At 37.7% G+C, this 17,284-nt stretch overlaps 1 protein-coding gene across 2 annotated transcripts; it reads right to left on the bottom strand.

The window, feature by feature from the left end:
* Positions 1-1,806: 1,806 nt before the first annotated feature.
* On the bottom strand, positions 1,807-8,363 carry LOC122015521 (probable pectin methyltransferase QUA3). Of its 2 annotated transcripts, none has more exons than XM_042572466.1 (7): positions 7,234-8,362; positions 6,366-6,569; positions 6,078-6,288; positions 5,722-5,983; positions 5,226-5,597; positions 4,810-4,905; positions 1,807-2,293 (listed from the first exon to the last, which is right to left on the bottom strand). In XM_042572466.1, the coding sequence occupies exons 1-7, from the start codon at positions 7,675-7,677 to the stop codon at positions 2,071-2,073; spliced, it is 1,812 nt and encodes a 603-aa protein (XP_042428400.1). In that variant the 5' UTR covers positions 7,678-8,362; the 3' UTR covers positions 1,807-2,070. The 2 variants fall into 2 exon arrangements, with proteins under 2 accessions (XP_042428400.1, XP_042428401.1); XM_042572467.1 differs by lacking the exon at positions 1,807-2,293 and adding an exon at positions 2,307-3,908 and having other exon boundaries at positions 7,234-8,363.
* Positions 8,364-17,284: the final 8,921 nt, after the last annotated feature.

The following is a 17,284-nucleotide window of genomic DNA, read 5'->3' as shown; positions in this document are numbered from 1 at the left end:
AATAGACCCCAAAAATTTTTCTCATATTTTTCTACTATTATTTTTATTTTTCTCTTAAATTTTAAATTTTGATGTGATCAAAAGAGATGAATCACACGATATTAAGTTTAGGGAGAGGTTTTCTATTTAGTTTGTTGCAATTTATCTGTCATATTTAAGTATATGACATATTTAAGTATCTTTTGTAGGAGTTAAAAAGCAAATTCAGCCTCGGTAAATAGTGCTCAAGGCCTCGAATATGCACGGAGGCGCCCTGGATAGTGGCGTGGAGACATCCCGAAGGCTTCAATCGTAGGTTTATGCAGAAAGGCACTAAGGTGCCTATTGTGCGATTAGAGACGCCCTGGAGCAAGGTGTAGAGGCACTTCGGACCGTTTAAAGGTACCTCTAGAGGATAAAAATCGAAGGTTGCGGAGGTTATTGTTTTTGAAGATAAGATGATCTAATTTGTTGCTGGAGGTGCCTCGGACAAGGAATGCAGGCACCCTCAACAGCCTATAAAAGAAAGGCTCACTTAAGCTCTCAACACAACTCAATTACATCTTCTACAAGCAAACTTTCGAGCTTGCAGCTGCTTCGACTTTGTCCTCCTGCTGTGCTGCGACGCTGTTATGCTTGACTACTGCTGAGAAGCTATCCAACACTGAGCTCGATCCAATCTTCCTGTGGTTTCGGAAGAGGATTATAGTGGATTGCTTGTCTATACGGTCCGAGGGATCATGAGTCTTAGAGTAGGAGCCGTTGAAGACTCCGAACCAAGTAACTCCTTGAGTTATTGTATTTGTTCTTTTTTCATTTGTATTTCTATCTCTTTCATTGCGTATTGTTTTCGAAAAAGATATATTTTTAAAACTACTTGATTCATCACCCCCCCCCCCCCCCCCCCCCCTCTCTCACGTGTGTAACGATCCTATAGCATGGATATGTTATGTTTAAACTAACGTATGAAGGAAAATTCATTGGAGGGGGCTCGGATGACTAGAGGTGTCTCATATTATTAGAGGTACCCCGAAAGTGATAGGCATGAAGGAGGAGTTTCGAGGTAATGGAGGCATCTCATATCCATTATAGGCGCCTTGAAGAGAATAAAGGCTGAAGTTTCAAATTATATCAGTATGTATGGAAGCGCCCCTAATGTCCTATAAAAGAAGTCTTCAGCCACAACTCTCATCACTGATTCTGATATAAGTTTCAACTCGATTCTATTGTGCTTTCATCTTATTGTGCTTTCATCTTGCAACTACTGTACTACACCGAGTTTATGCCCAAACAAACTTATGCAGCAAGAACAACACCGACATCAAACTTCAATTCAAACTATGATTCTTGTCAGTAAAACAATGTGTTTAATTTTTATTATACTTATATAATAATGTAATGTATTACACTTTTTTCATTCTTATATCCAACCTCTCTTTTCGAAGGTTGTTTAGGAAAAAATTAAATAGATTATCCAATCGAAACAATCTAAGGGATAGTAAATCTTCGAATAATAATTGCGAGACTATGAATCAAGTAAGAAATAAAAGTATTCTTACTTTTACAGTATTATTATTATTTTGTTTTTCCAATGCATATTAGTTTTCCGAAAAGATGTAAAATTCAAAAAGAAAAGATTTACAAAGAGACTCGTCCGTTTCGATCCTTCACCAGCCATAATTATCAAACCGAAACTAACTGGTCGATTCAACTAAAAACACAACCAACGAACCTCAATAACAGACAACTCCTAGGCTTGCAGTGAACTCCCCAATAACTTTTTAGATTTTCATCAGCCAAAAAAACACGATAAATTTACTCAGAACATGCAAAGGATATATATATTACTTCAGAGTACCTCAGTATGATATGTAACACCAGGAATCATGTTCTAAATGGAAAAGACAAACAGACTCCTATTTCTGATGCCTTATCCAAGAATGTTCAAGATTTAGAGCTTTAGGAGTGTTAACTGTGAGTATGCTATGCATATAAAGAATTTGATGGCATTTCTAACAGCTAGCTATGGAGAATTCTGGCCTTGATGCCTAAGGTAAATAAATGGAGAAAAGAACTGATGAATTTACAATGTCACTGGGAGTTTGCAACTAATTTCCAAAATTTTTTTGTTGCCGTGAGAATTTTCTCACTGCCATCAGATCCAGGCTCGCTATCATGCACCTCGGCAGTCCACCAGATGGCACGAGCTATCCGTGTAACCTTGTTAATGACTTCTGCTGAGTCTCGCACCACAACAATTCCTTGCGGGCGTAATATGCGATCCATCTCCACCAACAAATCAACCAAGCTACACCTGCCATGGACAGAGTTTGAAAACAGATTAGTGTAGTTGGTTACGTTAGCTTGCATTTGAGAAAATGCATCACAGATAGTTTTATGTCCTTTGTATAGATTTGTAAGGGAATTAAAAAAAAATGATATATAATTTACTTATCAGTAAAGGGGCAATCAACTCTGACCTATTCTTCAATTTTATGTAGGCATTAATAACATGACATCAATAAAAGATATATAATACTCGTTGACATCATCATCTAAATCTTTGAATTAACATGTCACTGTAGTTTTATGCAGCAGCAGCAACAACAACAACAACAACAAGCCTTATCCTACTAGATGGGTTAGCTAGTAGTTTTATGCAAGAAAAGGAAAAATATTTATAGAAATGGAATGCCAAAGGATCATTGCTTTATGTGTTTTCAACTTGTTGAAGTGCAGACATCCAAAGGATAGGAACTGTTAAAATTATAGGTTATGATGGCAGGTTAGGCTAGCCTTGTTGGATTTCTCCATGACAAACTTCTCTCCTATCTGTTCTAATGAGTGATGAAGCTTCCTACTCATTCCATCTTCATCTACATCCGGGTGGTGCGGAGATGCCCGAAAAGCACCGAAAGAGAAGGCTAATTGAAAAGTCAGACTATACTCCCACGCATGTTATGTTTAGGTTTAGGGTGTTTAGGTTGATTTTGCAAATACCATGTGATGTCTTGTACAAATATGACAACACAATCGAATATTCTCTTTCTCCAAACCTAACTTGGTATCAAAGGCTACTCATCTATGTTTTATCCCTCTTGCCCAGCACTGCTGTTGTCCCAGTGCAGCACTGTTGCAAGGCATGCTTCAAACTCGAGCCTCCTCAGCAACTTGTGTCTTCTTCCTTATTGACACGGCTACTTTTCAAAAGGGCTGCTTCCAACTTTGCGCATACATCTTATGCGTGCAAACTTCCTCCCAAACCCAGGCCACTTTGGCAGGGATCACACTATAAGCAAGTTTTGCAAATCAGTTTGTCACCATCTTGAAATGGAATAAAGGTCGCCTCCACTGTTAACCTGCTCCATTGGCTAGCTTACCAAGCAGAATGTCTGATTTGTTCTCTCACATAGCCAAAAATCTTTCGCCTGTTTCTTTCAGTTCCACTGTTCATTTCCAAGATTGCATAAGATTACTGACACAGCAGATTCTTCTTCTAGATCGGGAGACTTCGTTTCTACAACTTTCTGCAAAGACTTCCACTGTACTGCAGGAGATTCCTACAGGTTCTGCTCCAGGTCTGGAGACTCCCTGGTCTTCTATTCTGAGAAAAAATGAGAAGCAAGAGATTTTGCTTTCCTCCCTAATTTGACGGAAAAAAGAGTAGCACTTCAACAATTTGAGAGGCAAGATTTCTTCATCATTCTGGATTTCTTCATTGAGTTTATCTTGCGATCCTCTTCATCTGCATACATCCTATCCAAAAACTTAGGAATGCATGGAGCGTTCAACTTGTGCTCAGCAGCCCTCCAATAAATCTCTCATCAAAGAGCAACGGTTCTTCCTTTGATTTCTTCTCAGGTGATCTGCTCATTTCTTCACTCGAATTCTGTTTCAGAAGCCATCTTATTCCTCATCGCATCCCAATTCTTGACACCATAAGTTGTAGGAAAACAGTCAGCAAGACACTAGTCGATCCTATACTAGCCCAAATATACCAATGGAAAAATTTTCTTTCAACAAGGAAACCATTAATAAGAAAGGGAACCATAAAAGAATCTACCTTCCAAGGAGTGACACTAAATCCACCTTACAAAAGAAGATATAAAGAGTAATGTATGTCGCTAAGGTGACAGTTTCAAATATAAAGAGTAACGTATTTTCCATAATGACTTTCTCGTGAAGTAGCTTGGCCACTCTATCCAAGGGATTACTCCACTTATCTTATTCACTCCTATGATCAAATAGATCGAAGAATCAAGCACTCCAAAAAATCAAGAAATCACATTAGCATTTGCATCGTTCTCCTTCTGTTTAAAAAAGTCAAATAAACTTTGTATTCTCATTTTCTCTAAAATAAGGCACAATGAGATGGTTACAACACCATATTCACCTATAAGTTCAATCTTGAATCCGATTTTATTGATTCTTCAAAGACCTTTATAAATTAGTCCATATGCTCAAAGCTTGAGTTTATCATAATGAACTTGCAGAAAGAATTCTTTGTAAAGATGAATCCAAATTAGCTTTCCTTTTCTAAAAATAGTAGTCGAGTGGTGATTGTTGAAAAAACTATATTTTTCATTTTGCGAATGATGCACTCACAAACTTATCTAATTTCTTGATGTTGTTTATTTGTTCTTCGACATAACCACTAAAATTTTGAGTGGTAAGAAGACTTAAATCAAGAGGACTAATTGAATTGTGACCAAACACCACTTCTAAGATATGTTTGACTTACAAACACCACTTTCGTATTTTGGTGGCTCTCATAAATTTTTGTCCATCAATTAAATAATAAAACTGAACTATTAGATAATGACCACATACCTGTCCTTGGTCGAAGTTGCATCTTCTATCAAAGAGTTAATTCCCACCACATGAATAAGATCATAGGTTCTTGGGTAAGTTGAGAAAGCCTCACACCTATTATAACAAATAAAACATTGTTATTTGTCCTGATCTATGTATTGTGATAGCACAGAAGAGGATATGCAAGGGAAAAAACAAATTACAGAAATCTAGGAGTGGTGCAGAGATTCTTGATTAAAAACTTAAAAAAGCACCACTCTTCTCCTCCAACCACACTAATCCATTTAAGACAACTATTGAGACATAAATTCTTATGGAGCCAAATGGGCAAAAGCATGTTATCATAGGATGACTATACCAATAATTAGATTTAGAAGATGTCCATTAGAGAATCCATGACAAACATGATAATGCTCAGAGAGCTTGAAGCTTACCAATCATGATATACGCCAATAAGTCCTCTGTCATAAATAATATTAAGAGTTAATTGCTTGTGAACGGGTATGACATTCATGACCCAGACTGGGTCAGGGCTTAGTGCAGCTGCAAAACCTCCAATAAAAGCATTCATGTCCATAACATTGCGGATATGTGAAGTCCCAATTTTCAAACCAAGTGTGTTCTTATAGTATGCAACTCGTTTAGCCCAGTTTTGTGTGTCATCCTTGAATGTATCAAAACCAATTTTTATCAGTGAGATCCTTGAAGGAGGTTTTAACAGCCTCTCTGGCCATTTAGGAAGAGAGCTGATAGATATGTCTTTAGAGAGGGGGACTGTAGGCACACACTTCCTCAATTTGAAATACCTATAAAAAGAGCTTAACTGTCAACAAGTAATATTCGATTGTTAATGAGAAGTGATCAAAAGCAGATATCTACTTGCATATAGTTTTACTACAATTAAGAAATAACATTTTTTATGGAGTTTACCATGCTTCATTTGGGTCATCTGTGTCACTGCATTTATCGAGCCTAAAATTGTGCAAGTTAGGAAGACAAGAGTCGCCAGAGGGTTTCTTCCAGATTGCAGTATTACCATCTACAACAATAAGCTTGTAACATAAAGCATCAGCCATAGCTTGTAGATCGAGCCACTCTTCTTCCATCTTATTCCATTTAACAGGTGGACCAGATATGACAAGATAACCTTCTGGTCGAAGCAAACGATCCACTTCAACGAGATAAGTTCCATCTGCATCCCATTGATGGAATTAGAAAAGATGAAGATCGCCAAAATGTGGATCCAAGAAATTTCATGAACAGAAACAAACACAAAGAAAGCTCACTATAGGCTGTAAAGGGAATCAAACACCGGGAACAATGAACAAAATCAAATGAATATGCAGGAAACGGAAGCCTCCGAGTGCCAAGCATAGCAACAAATGCAGGTATTCCCCTTTCTAATGCAAACTGTATCTGAGACTTGTGTGAATCCCTTGGAGCAAATGAAAGTGTCATGATATTTTCCTTGAGTAGAAAACCCCCAAAGCTTGCAACCTTTAATGAGTGTCATATATTTCAGAACAAATTACCAAAAAGAAGATTCATAACTTTAAGAGTGATGAAATTCTTACCCCACATCCCATGTCTAGAGCTGTCCTTATATGGCCATCGTTTAGGGAGATAAATTGTCCAAGTTTAGCAATATACTGCACAGCCCCATCTGGGAACATAGTGCCACCACCAGGAAAAATGAAGTATGGGCCCTCCTCTCTCATCCAGCCTTGATGACCTTTCCTCTCTGAGATTTTATTGTATGGCATGTTATCATGCCATATCTGTATGGAATAGTAGAAAGATAAAATTTATTCATCCTGAATAAACATATTTATGATACAAAACCAAACTACTTATCCAGCAACTAACAATAATTTGAGTCCAATTATGATTCCTTACCTTCATTAGCGACTAGAAAATTTAATACCATAAACCATGGCAACAATTAGATTTGTTTGAAGACTGTTGTTTTAATAGGTGACTATTTGGAAGATAAATACTACAAGCAGAGAGACTATGAGTGTAGCATTCACAAACAGGGCCAAAGAAAAAAATGAAAGCCGTTGGAGGATGAGGCATTAACAAAGAAAAGGAAAAAGAAAAAGAAAATGACTTAGTTCCCTTCAATAGGGTACTCTTCTCCCCTTATAAATGTTTATTTCGTTCACTTGGTGGATGAATAGGAGGCCAAGGGAAGAAGAGGAAAATGAACAAAAGCGGCAAAATACTGTGAATTATTTGTCCTATCAAGAAGATTTTTCTAAAGATTAACACATAAACAATGGAATATATATTCAATCGTTTCAAGATAATTAGCATTGCTACATTGGAAGTAAATTCTCAATAGATTTCGTGATTTGCCATATCAAGAAATCAATACATGAATGACTTCTAAACACGAGAAAGAAACAAAATGAAGAAAACAAAAGGAATTGGATTATTTACCTTGTGAAGGCTCTCGGGCCAGGGAATCGGAACTCGGTACCCTTTTGGTGGAGGAACGAGGCAAAGAGGCATCTCCTCTGGCAGAGGGCAATGCCGCTCGCGGTAGAAGTTCATCTCTCTGCTGAGTTGGCTGCTGCGGCGTGGGTCCTCGCACGGCATATTATCGACCTCCTTGGCCGGGCAAGCGTCGAGCATCGAGGAGGAGGAGGAGGACACCGCAGATGCGGAATCGAAGATGGAGAGAATTCGTTCGCGCTGGCGAGGATCGACGGTGGAGGGGGCAATGACGCGTTGGCTGGAGGTGTCGAGGGCGGTATAGATGAGCACGATGAAGACAACAACAGAGGCGAGGAAGACGACGGAAACGAAGTCGAAGAAGGAACAATTCGACCCCGCTCCCGCCGCCAGCCCCCGTCGCCCCGGTGGGAGGTTGGCGTGACCCATCGCCGTGCCAGGAGGGATGTGATTCGTCGATCGAACGGGAACGGGAACGGGAACGGGACAAAACCAAGCGACGGATAAAGATATCTGTAGCCGCTCCCACACCGACTGAAATGAGCATGCAATGCACGTGTCTGAGAATCATTTTATGTCGGATCGGGTGTTATTAACATAAGTGCCAACTTCATGGATATAGGTCTCCCGGACAAAGGGAGTCATGGGGATGAGGTAGGCCTGGGCCGAGCCCATTCGGTAAGCCCAGCTTAACGAAATCGGCAAATGGACACCTCCCCGTTTCGTTGTCAAACCCAAAGGGGCACGCGACTGCCGCGCAGCCGTGCGTGGGAAAAAAACAACCCAGAGCCGTCGAGTTTGTCGACCGAGTCTGACCGACCGATGCAAGTAGAAAAAGTCTCGTCGCGCGTGACGTGAGGCTGCGGCCACGGTGCTCAGCACGCGCCGCAGCAGCAATCAGCTAGCCTGTTCCTCGACGAGGGCGACCATATGAAACACGCCGCGGTCGTTGCTGACGCTTGGCCGACACGCCCGCCGAGAAGCCGACACAGCAAGCGTCAAAATTAACGTCCCACTGCACGGTGCGCACGCACAGAGTCCACACCACATGGATAGATTCGGAGCGTCGGCCTTCGCCATTAGCCCTGCAACTTCCGTGCCGACGGCAAATCCAGAAGCCATGGCGTAGAAGATACCGCAATCGATGCGTGAATTATTATATATAATATAGGACACGGATACATGACGTTGAACAACTGGATAGCTAGGTAGCATAGCGATCTGTTGGTAATCTGTTCAATTTCAACCAAGTCTTTTCGCTGGACCAGATCGCACACGTTTTATTAATTATCTCAATTGCGTGCTAGAGTAGTGGATCATGGGGAAGCTGCCAAGTGGCACTGATAGTGAAAAAATAAGCATGATTCTCAAACAGAAGAACCAGTTAATATTAAATTTGGGATGATGAGATCGGTTAGAATAAATAAGGAAATATTTATGACGGACGGTTCAAAGTTTAGTATTATATGATTGTGCATGCCGTAGTGGGGAATATTAGATTTTTAAAAAGGTTTTGTAAATTTATATATTAACTATTACCATTACATTATCATAAAAGATAGGTTCCACTTGAAATTAATATCTATCACTATCCCCTCCACTGAACGTCTTATTTTACGTACTTTCGTCCTTATTCAAATAATAAAAAATATATAAAAAAATAGTTCACTTTTGTCAATTATAATTAAAATTATTTGGCTTAAAAAAATACAAATATTCTGCAAAACTATTGAATATTCAGTGATGATTTTTAAAAAAAATCTCGGATTAATAAATACAAAGAAATTATTAAAGTTGTTCACTTTAGATAAGCATATTAAAATTATTGAAGCTCTCTTTAATAATAAAAAAGGATGATTTTTAAGATAGGAGGCTTCATTGTGATTTATACAGTAGGGCTAGTTTACTAGAGAAGATAAAAAAAACTCAAGGGTTAACAAATAGATAAATACATACTATTTAATTAATTTTTTAATTTACTCTTAAGGAGGAAAAATAAAAAGATAAATAACTTACTCATCTAACCCGTTTTAGAAAAAAAAAATGACATTTTAGAACTAGGTAGGTAGATTTCGAAATTTCTCATTTTACTTAACTAACTTTCATAATACCAAAAACATACTTTATATTCTCATTATATCCCCCTCCTTTTCCATTTAAAAATTTTTTACTCTTAATTTGAGTTGGCGAATTCAAATCTAAGGGTTATAGGTATATTAATAAAGTTTTTAGGAATTTATTGGATTTAGTTTAAAGCGATTCAGAGTTTCCTAAATTTATCGATTAGTTTCGTCTGAAATTAACTGATGGATGGAAAGAATTTCAAAATTCAAAAGTCTGAGTCCTAAAAATTTATTGATGTATTAATTAGTAAGTATCAGTGTCATCAGTCTTATAATAAGAGTGCAAACGAATTGAACATGTTCGTGAGCTTTTTTATCTGATTATAAAAGTATTTAATTCGTATTCAAAATTATTGAATTGGAGCTGAACTCAAACATTTTTGATAAATTTTTTAAATCGAATTTGAACTTATAATATTTTGTTCAATTGTTCACTAGTCGCTAGGAACTCGAATTGAACTTTGATTATTTTTTATGTAATTTTGATTTAAGTATGCACAAATTAAGGTTGGAATAATTCTTACTAAACTAACATTTAATTCATTTCAAATTATAATTCAATTTTGCTCGAATTAACCTTCGAACCAAACTCGAGCTCAAATTTTATTTCAAACAAATCTTGAGATAAAGTTAGCTGGTTTTTCAAGCTTCAAAGAGAATTTGGATATCTCATATATTTTTCAAACAGTAACTTAAATATCAATATTTTCATATTAGTCAGTCCAATTCAATTTATTTGCACCCTTACCTTTTAATGAATGACAAATTTTATCAAACCTTAACTTTAACATATTTAAAAATTTATTATTCTCAATTATTATAGTGATTTTGATATTATACATAGTAAAATGAAAAATAATATATAGAGAGAGAAATGATACATGTACATATTTATCCTGCACACTCTTGGATGACCCTCACAAGTCCAAATGCTCGGATGCCCATCCGGACACTTTGATTCACTTTTGAGAATCAAGACACTTGGGTAGGCATCCGGGCGTCGAGGGGGGGGGGGGGGGGGGCATTCGGTCGCTCGGGCGGCCATCTGAGCTCCCGGACCTATGAAGACACCCAGGAGTATGCAGGATAAGGGTGTATAGTGTAAAAAATTATATATATATGAATTAAAAAATTAATAATTCCTTATATAAATCCCAAATATATTAATATACCTAGTAACCACATTATTACAACAACAACCAAGCCTTTTCCCACTAAGTGGGGTCGGCTGTATGAATCCTTTTACGACATTGAGCTCTATCTCCTATTATATCATCATCTATATTTAAATAAATTTTATCTTGTTTTATTGTTGCTAACCAAGTCTTTTTTGGTCTTCCTCTTCCTCGTTTTATATGCATGTTTATCATAGTTTCACATCGCCTAACTGGAGCATTTATTGGTCGTCTAAGTACATGTCCGTACCATCTTAAACGTGTCTCTCTGAGTTTTTCCTCAATAGATGCAACTCCTACTTTCTCTCTAATGCTCTCATTTCTTATTTTGTCCATCCTCGTATGTCCACACATCCACCTTAACATCCTCATCTCTGCAACTCTCATCTTCTGCTCATGTGCTCGAGTCATAGCCCAACATTCAGCTCCATATAACATAGCAGGTCTAACTGCTGTTTTATAGAACTTACCTTTAAGTTTAAGAGGTACTTTACGGTCACATAAAACACTCGACGCTCCCCTCCATTTCACCCATCCTGCTTGTATTCTATGTAAGACATCTCTCTCAATCCCTCCATCATTTTATAAAAATGATCCTAAATATTTAAATTTCTCGGTTCCAGGCAACTCGTCCTCTCCTATCTTAACAATTGTTTCATTACTTCTAATATTGCTAAACTTAAATTCCATATATTCCGTCTTTAATCTACTAAGCTTAAAACCTTTCCCTTCTAGTGTTTCCCTCCAAGATTCTAGCTTAGCATTTACTCCTTCACGTGTCTCATCTACCAAAATAATATCATCTGCAAACATGCACCATGTCTTGAATGTGTGCAGTGAGTTCGTCCATAATTAATGTAAAAGATAGGGACTTAGAGCTGATCCTTGATGTAACCCTATCTTTATTGGAAATGCTTCAGTTACTCCGCCTGAAGTCTTTACTCTGGTCGTTACATCCTCATACATATCCTTAATTAGTTCAATATATGTTACGCTAACACCTCTCTTTTCTAAAATTCTCCATATAATTTCTCTTGGGACTCTATCATATGTCTTTTCTAAGTCAATGAATACCATGTGTAGATCTTGTTTTTGCTCCCGATATTTTTCAATTAATTGTCTAAGAAGATGTATAGCTTTTATTGTCGACCTTCCAGGCATGAATCCAAATTGATTTTCTGTCACTGTGGTCTCCTTAATCTTTTTTCTATTACTTTTTCCCAAAGTTTCATAGTATGACTCATTAGTTTAATACCCCTATAGTTTGCACAATTTTGTACGTCTCCCTTGTTCTTATATAAGGGAACTAGAGTACTTATCCTCCATTGATCAGGCATTTTTTTCGTTTTCAATATCATGTTAAATAATTTTGTAAGTCATTCAATACCTTGTTTCCCTAAGCACTTCCATACCTCTATCGGAATATCATCTGGTCCAACGACTTTTCCATTGTGCATCTCATTTAAAGTTTGTTTTACTTCTGAAGTTTGAATTCTACGATAAAAATTAAAATTTCGATGCTCATTTGACCTAATTAAATTACCTAAGTTAAGTTGGTCTCCTAAACCTTCATTAAAAAGTTGATGAAAATACCTCTTCCACCGCTCTTTTATTTCTTCATCGCTTACTAATACCCTATTACATTCATCTTTAATACATTTTATTTGGCTAAGATCTCTTGTTTTTCTTTCTCTCGCTTTAGCTATTCTATAAATATCTTTTCCCCCTTCTTTTGTATCCAATTTTTGATATAACCGTTCAAAAGTTTCATTTTTTGCTTCACTCACTACTTTCTTAGCTTCTTTCTTGGCTATTGTATATTTTTTTAAATTTTCCTCGTTCTTACAAATATATAATTCCTTATAAGCTATTCGTTTTTCCCTCACTTTCTCTTGTACTTTCTCATTCCACCACCAAGATTCTTTACTTAGCGGTGCATGCCCCTTTGACTCACCGAGGACACTCTTAGCTACTATTTTCAACTTTGATACCATCTTATCCCATGTTGTATTAGAGTCATCGTATATTTCACCTAATGCTTGTACTTCTACCTTCTCTTTAAATATATGTTGCTTCCCATCCTTTAACTTCCACCACTTAATTCTAGGAATTGTATATATTTTCTTTCTATTGATACTATGTTTGAGGCGTATATCCAACACTACTACCCTATGTTGGGTAGTTAAGCTTTCTCCAGGGATGACTTTGCAATCTTTACAAATCTTTCTATCCTTCTTCCTAACCATAAGAAAGTCAATTTGCGATTTATTATTCTCACTTTTGAATGTGACTAAGTGTTCTTCTCTTTTCTTAAAAAATGTATTAGCTAATATAAGGTCATATGCTATCGCAAAATCTAATATAGTTTTCCCTTCCTCATTTCTCGTTCCAAACCCATAACTCCCATGTACTCTCTCATATTCCTCATTTTTCACTCCGACATGGCCATTTAGATCACCTCCTATTAAAATCCTTTCATTTGGTGGAATATTTTGTAATATTTCATCTAAGTCCTCCCAAAACCTTAATTTGGTAGCTTCATCTAATCCTACCTGTGGTGCATATACGCTAATTATGTTCATAGTTTCTTTCGCCACTATTATCTTAAGAGTTATAATTCTATCCCCTTTTCTAACTACTCCTACAACTTCATCCTTTAACAAACTATCTACAATAATACTCACTCCATTTCTTGTTTTACTTTTTCCAGTGTACCATAACTTAAAACCCGAGTTCTCTATCATCTTTGCCTTCTCACCTGTCCATTTTGTCTCTTGTACACATAAAATATTAATTTTTCTCCTAATCATCATATCTACTACCTCCATTGATTTACCAGTGAGAGTTCCTATATTCCATGTTCCAAATCTTAGATTATTAGTTTTCCTATCATATTTGTTCTTATCTAACCTATGGTGTGAGAACTCTTGCCTATTTAACACTACACCCAAGTTCTCATGGAGATGTAGCGGTCCTTGCTGAGACGTTACAGTCGGACCCTGTAACGCGAACTCTTGCATATTTATCACTACACCCGAGTTCTGGAGATGTAGCGGTCCTTGCCGAGACGTTACAGTCGGACCCTGCAACGCGTTCCTTCCGGGGAACAACCTAGCATTAGCACAATAGTTTAATGGATTCATTCATGAAATTTTGCCATAGTTTGACGCTGGCTGGCAACCTAACGCAACCCTCCTCCTTTATCCGGGCTTGGGACCGGCCATGACTGGTCATCATGGGCGGAGTTCTAGTAACCACATTATTATACACCATAAATGCTTAAATTTTTTTTTAACTGAACACTATGTCACTATAAACCAATTGGAAAGTCCGAACCCTAGAGGTAAAATATTAAAAAAAATTAACTTGAATACTATAACACAATTAGGAAGCTTAAATCCTAGGGGTAAAGAGTTAAAAGAATATTTTAATTAATTTTTTAAACCAAAATATATTTGCATGCAATAACTCTATTCTCTCTCCTTTGATTACATATAAGGTGGTGTTGATTTCTATAAATCAACATTAAGGTGGTGTTGATTTCTATAAATCAACATTAAGGTGGTGTTGATTTCTATAAATCAACACTAAGGTGGTGTTGATGGTGTTGGCACCACAAAACCAACATCATTCACCTTAGTACTAGTTTATAAAAAACAGTACTACCTTGGTACTGATTTTTACAAATTAGTACAAAAATGGTGTTGATCTGTAAAGACCAGCACCAACACTTGGTTCATAAACCAACATCATACCTTGGCGCTGGTTTGTAGAAACCAGCACCACCACTTGGTGTTGGTTTATACAAACCAACATCATACCTTGGCACTGGTTTGTAGAAACCAGCACCACCACTTGGTGTTGGTTTATACAAACCAACAATGTAGAAATCAACACCATCTTACATGCAATCAAATGAAAGAGAAGAGAGTTGTTACATGCAGATAAGAGAGATTAAAAATATATATTTTTTGATTGTGATCTTGTTTGAAATTGGGGAAGTTGGCATGCTGGCTAGGTAGCTTCAAGGTTGACCGCACGGAAAGACACCGAGAAGGAGGAACCTGGTGCCACGAGCAAGTCTGGGTATCAAAGAAGAACAAAGGAGAATTGAAACGTCAGTGACCGAGCTAAGGAGGGGTCCCCAGCTTAGGCACTTCAACACTTAAGTTAGATGAGCGGTGAGGAAAATGGAGAACCGTAAATTCTAAGAGAGTAGTGTAACGTTGCATAGCGTATCTGTGCCTTTAAGAGAAGACCCCTTATATAGTGCTATTTTTACTCTCTATACGAATATCAATGCATTATTAAAATATGACCAGCTATTCTGGCACTTTGTAGTTTTTCTTAAATTGGACTCATCACCTCTAAGTTTGCATGGTGGAAGAATTGTCTGAAATTCCCTTGATCCTCTGACAACAATTATGCAAAATGCCAAAAAGAAATATTGTGTATAGATCCCCGGGTGACCGACAAGAGGAGAGTGAATTGCCTGAAATTAAAAAAATACCCTTTCTCGATCTTTAGACTAAGTTAGACAAACACTTATTAAAAAACAGAAAGTCAAATGCATAAAAATATAGAAAGAGGCAAGAATATTTACCTGGTTTGCAATAAGTAGATTGCTAATCCAAAGCAAATGTAACTTACTAAAATCTCCTTCTCTCAAAGGTGGAGTAACCTCTTACAACGTTGAAAGCTTAGAAAAGTAAAGAATAGAACTAGAAGTTGAAGTATAGAATTCGTTTACAAGTGTTGTTCTTAACTAATGAGACCAAGACTCTATTTATAGTCTGCTAGCTGAATCTGACCGTTTGCTGACATGATAGCTCCGGGCACTTGGGTGTGGATAGAACTTTATTCACATAGCAACGGTTCGTACAGGATAAATCTTATCTTGTCTGGGTGCTTGGACCACTCCGGGCGCTCGGATCGTGTTGACGCAGCTTCGAACATCTGCGAGTTGAGGAGGTGCCCTTGGGCTGCCCCGGGGGGTCCGGGCGCCCGTACTTGGTCCAGGCACTCAGACAGTCAACAACAAGTTGACTATCCGGATTCTCCTCCATTCTAGCTCCGTTCATTTGGGTAATTTCAGTCATCCACAATAGGGTTCACCCGAACCTATTTTGGCCTTCTCCTCAAACAAGCTTCCGCTCTAGCTTCTCATCTCTCGGAAACATTGTGTGTTTCCTTCTCGTCTGCCAACATACTCTTCCGCAGCACCTCATCCTTTGGATGCACCGAGCTCGTCGACTCTCTCCCGTGTCATCTTTCTCGCTAGCTGCGTTTTTCGCTCGACTTTCTGTGCTCCTAAGTTCCTGTACACTTACACACAAGACATCAAACATATACAAGATTTAATTTGACATGGCTGATCATATTAAAATCACCATGGGATACTTACATCGAGCTCTTAGGTTGAGGGGACCATTAATTATAACACTTCAGTGGTGGTTGGTTGAGTCCTATCTGTTGTCCGATCTAACATCGCTCTTGAACAAGTCTGATCGGCTATGGAAGGTTAGGTACCTTGAGAACTTGATATCCAATCAGACAATATGTCTAGAAGATTCAATTGGACCAAGAGGACTTGGGTTCCAATCGAGTTGAGGAGACTCGGGATTCAATCTGAGCAAGGAGGACTTGGAATCTGATTGAACAAAAAGTTTGATCGGCCGAAGTACTCGATCAAGCTCTGCGCCCGTGCTAATCTTGATTATTAATTTTTTTTTAACTTTAACCGTCCTATCAATTAATTTTCTTAATTTTAACCTCCACCTCAGAGGTCTTATCTTATTCGTCTGTCAGACTACGTTAAACCGTCCATGTCAAATATAGTCAAATAGATATATAACTCTCTGTGTGTATAAAAATTTAATTTACTTAGGGATAATAGATGATAAAAATTCTCCTCCCTCCCCTTACCTCCTCCTCAAATAAAGGTGAATTGTTTTCCATCCCGTCTAAATAGAGGATTAGTGTGTGAGATATACTTCCTTGTGATCTTGGAGCCCTCAAAAGCCTGAAAAGGAATAAATGGTCAGGCTGCTCCTAATCATTCATACTCGTGTCATATCAATCGTATCACCAATCAGCAGCAGATGCTCTTGTCGCGTTAATCTGATTGTCAGTATCCCTAGTACATCACGTCGTAGTCCTTCACTTGCAACGTGACGACCTCTCGTTGGTTTCCACCTCCCTCTCCCTCTGTGCACTGAAACATCATCTTGTCGCCTCACCCATTGCCTTTGCTGCTGGCTGGTGATGGAATTTGGGGTGCAGAACTCCGCCAGAAAAGAAGTAAAAAAACCAAAAAACAAAAACAGAGGGGAAAAGCCACAGCACGGGTCGACCTTTATCAATTGTTTAAATGCTAAACCTGTATCACAAATCTATTTTTATATAAGTTAACAACCTCAAGTGTCCCAACTACACAACTACAGTTATGTGAGTGGATTATTTATGTAAATCAAGTCGAGTTTTTATCAAAATTGTGCTAAGAATTTAAGTACTACTCATTGTGACATTAATTTCTACACCATAGAACACAAATCAGTTAAGCATTAGTGGCTTGCAAGCATATGATATCATTGAGTATGATAATCAACCACATATATCACGAATGACAACTTGTATGAGAGGAATCTATTTAGATACATCAACTTACGAGGGAAGACCATAACATCGAAATCATTATAACAGTTATAAAATCTATCACGGGACTATTGTAGATGATAC

The sequence above is a fragment of the Zingiber officinale genome, chromosome 8B (genome assembly GCF_018446385.1).
Source record: "Zingiber officinale cultivar Zhangliang chromosome 8B, Zo_v1.1, whole genome shotgun sequence".
In the NCBI taxonomy this organism is placed as follows: Eukaryota; Viridiplantae; Streptophyta; class Magnoliopsida; order Zingiberales; family Zingiberaceae; genus Zingiber; species Zingiber officinale.
Note: the sequence above shows the minus strand (reverse complement) of the source record. Positions and strands in the feature narration are given on the sequence as shown.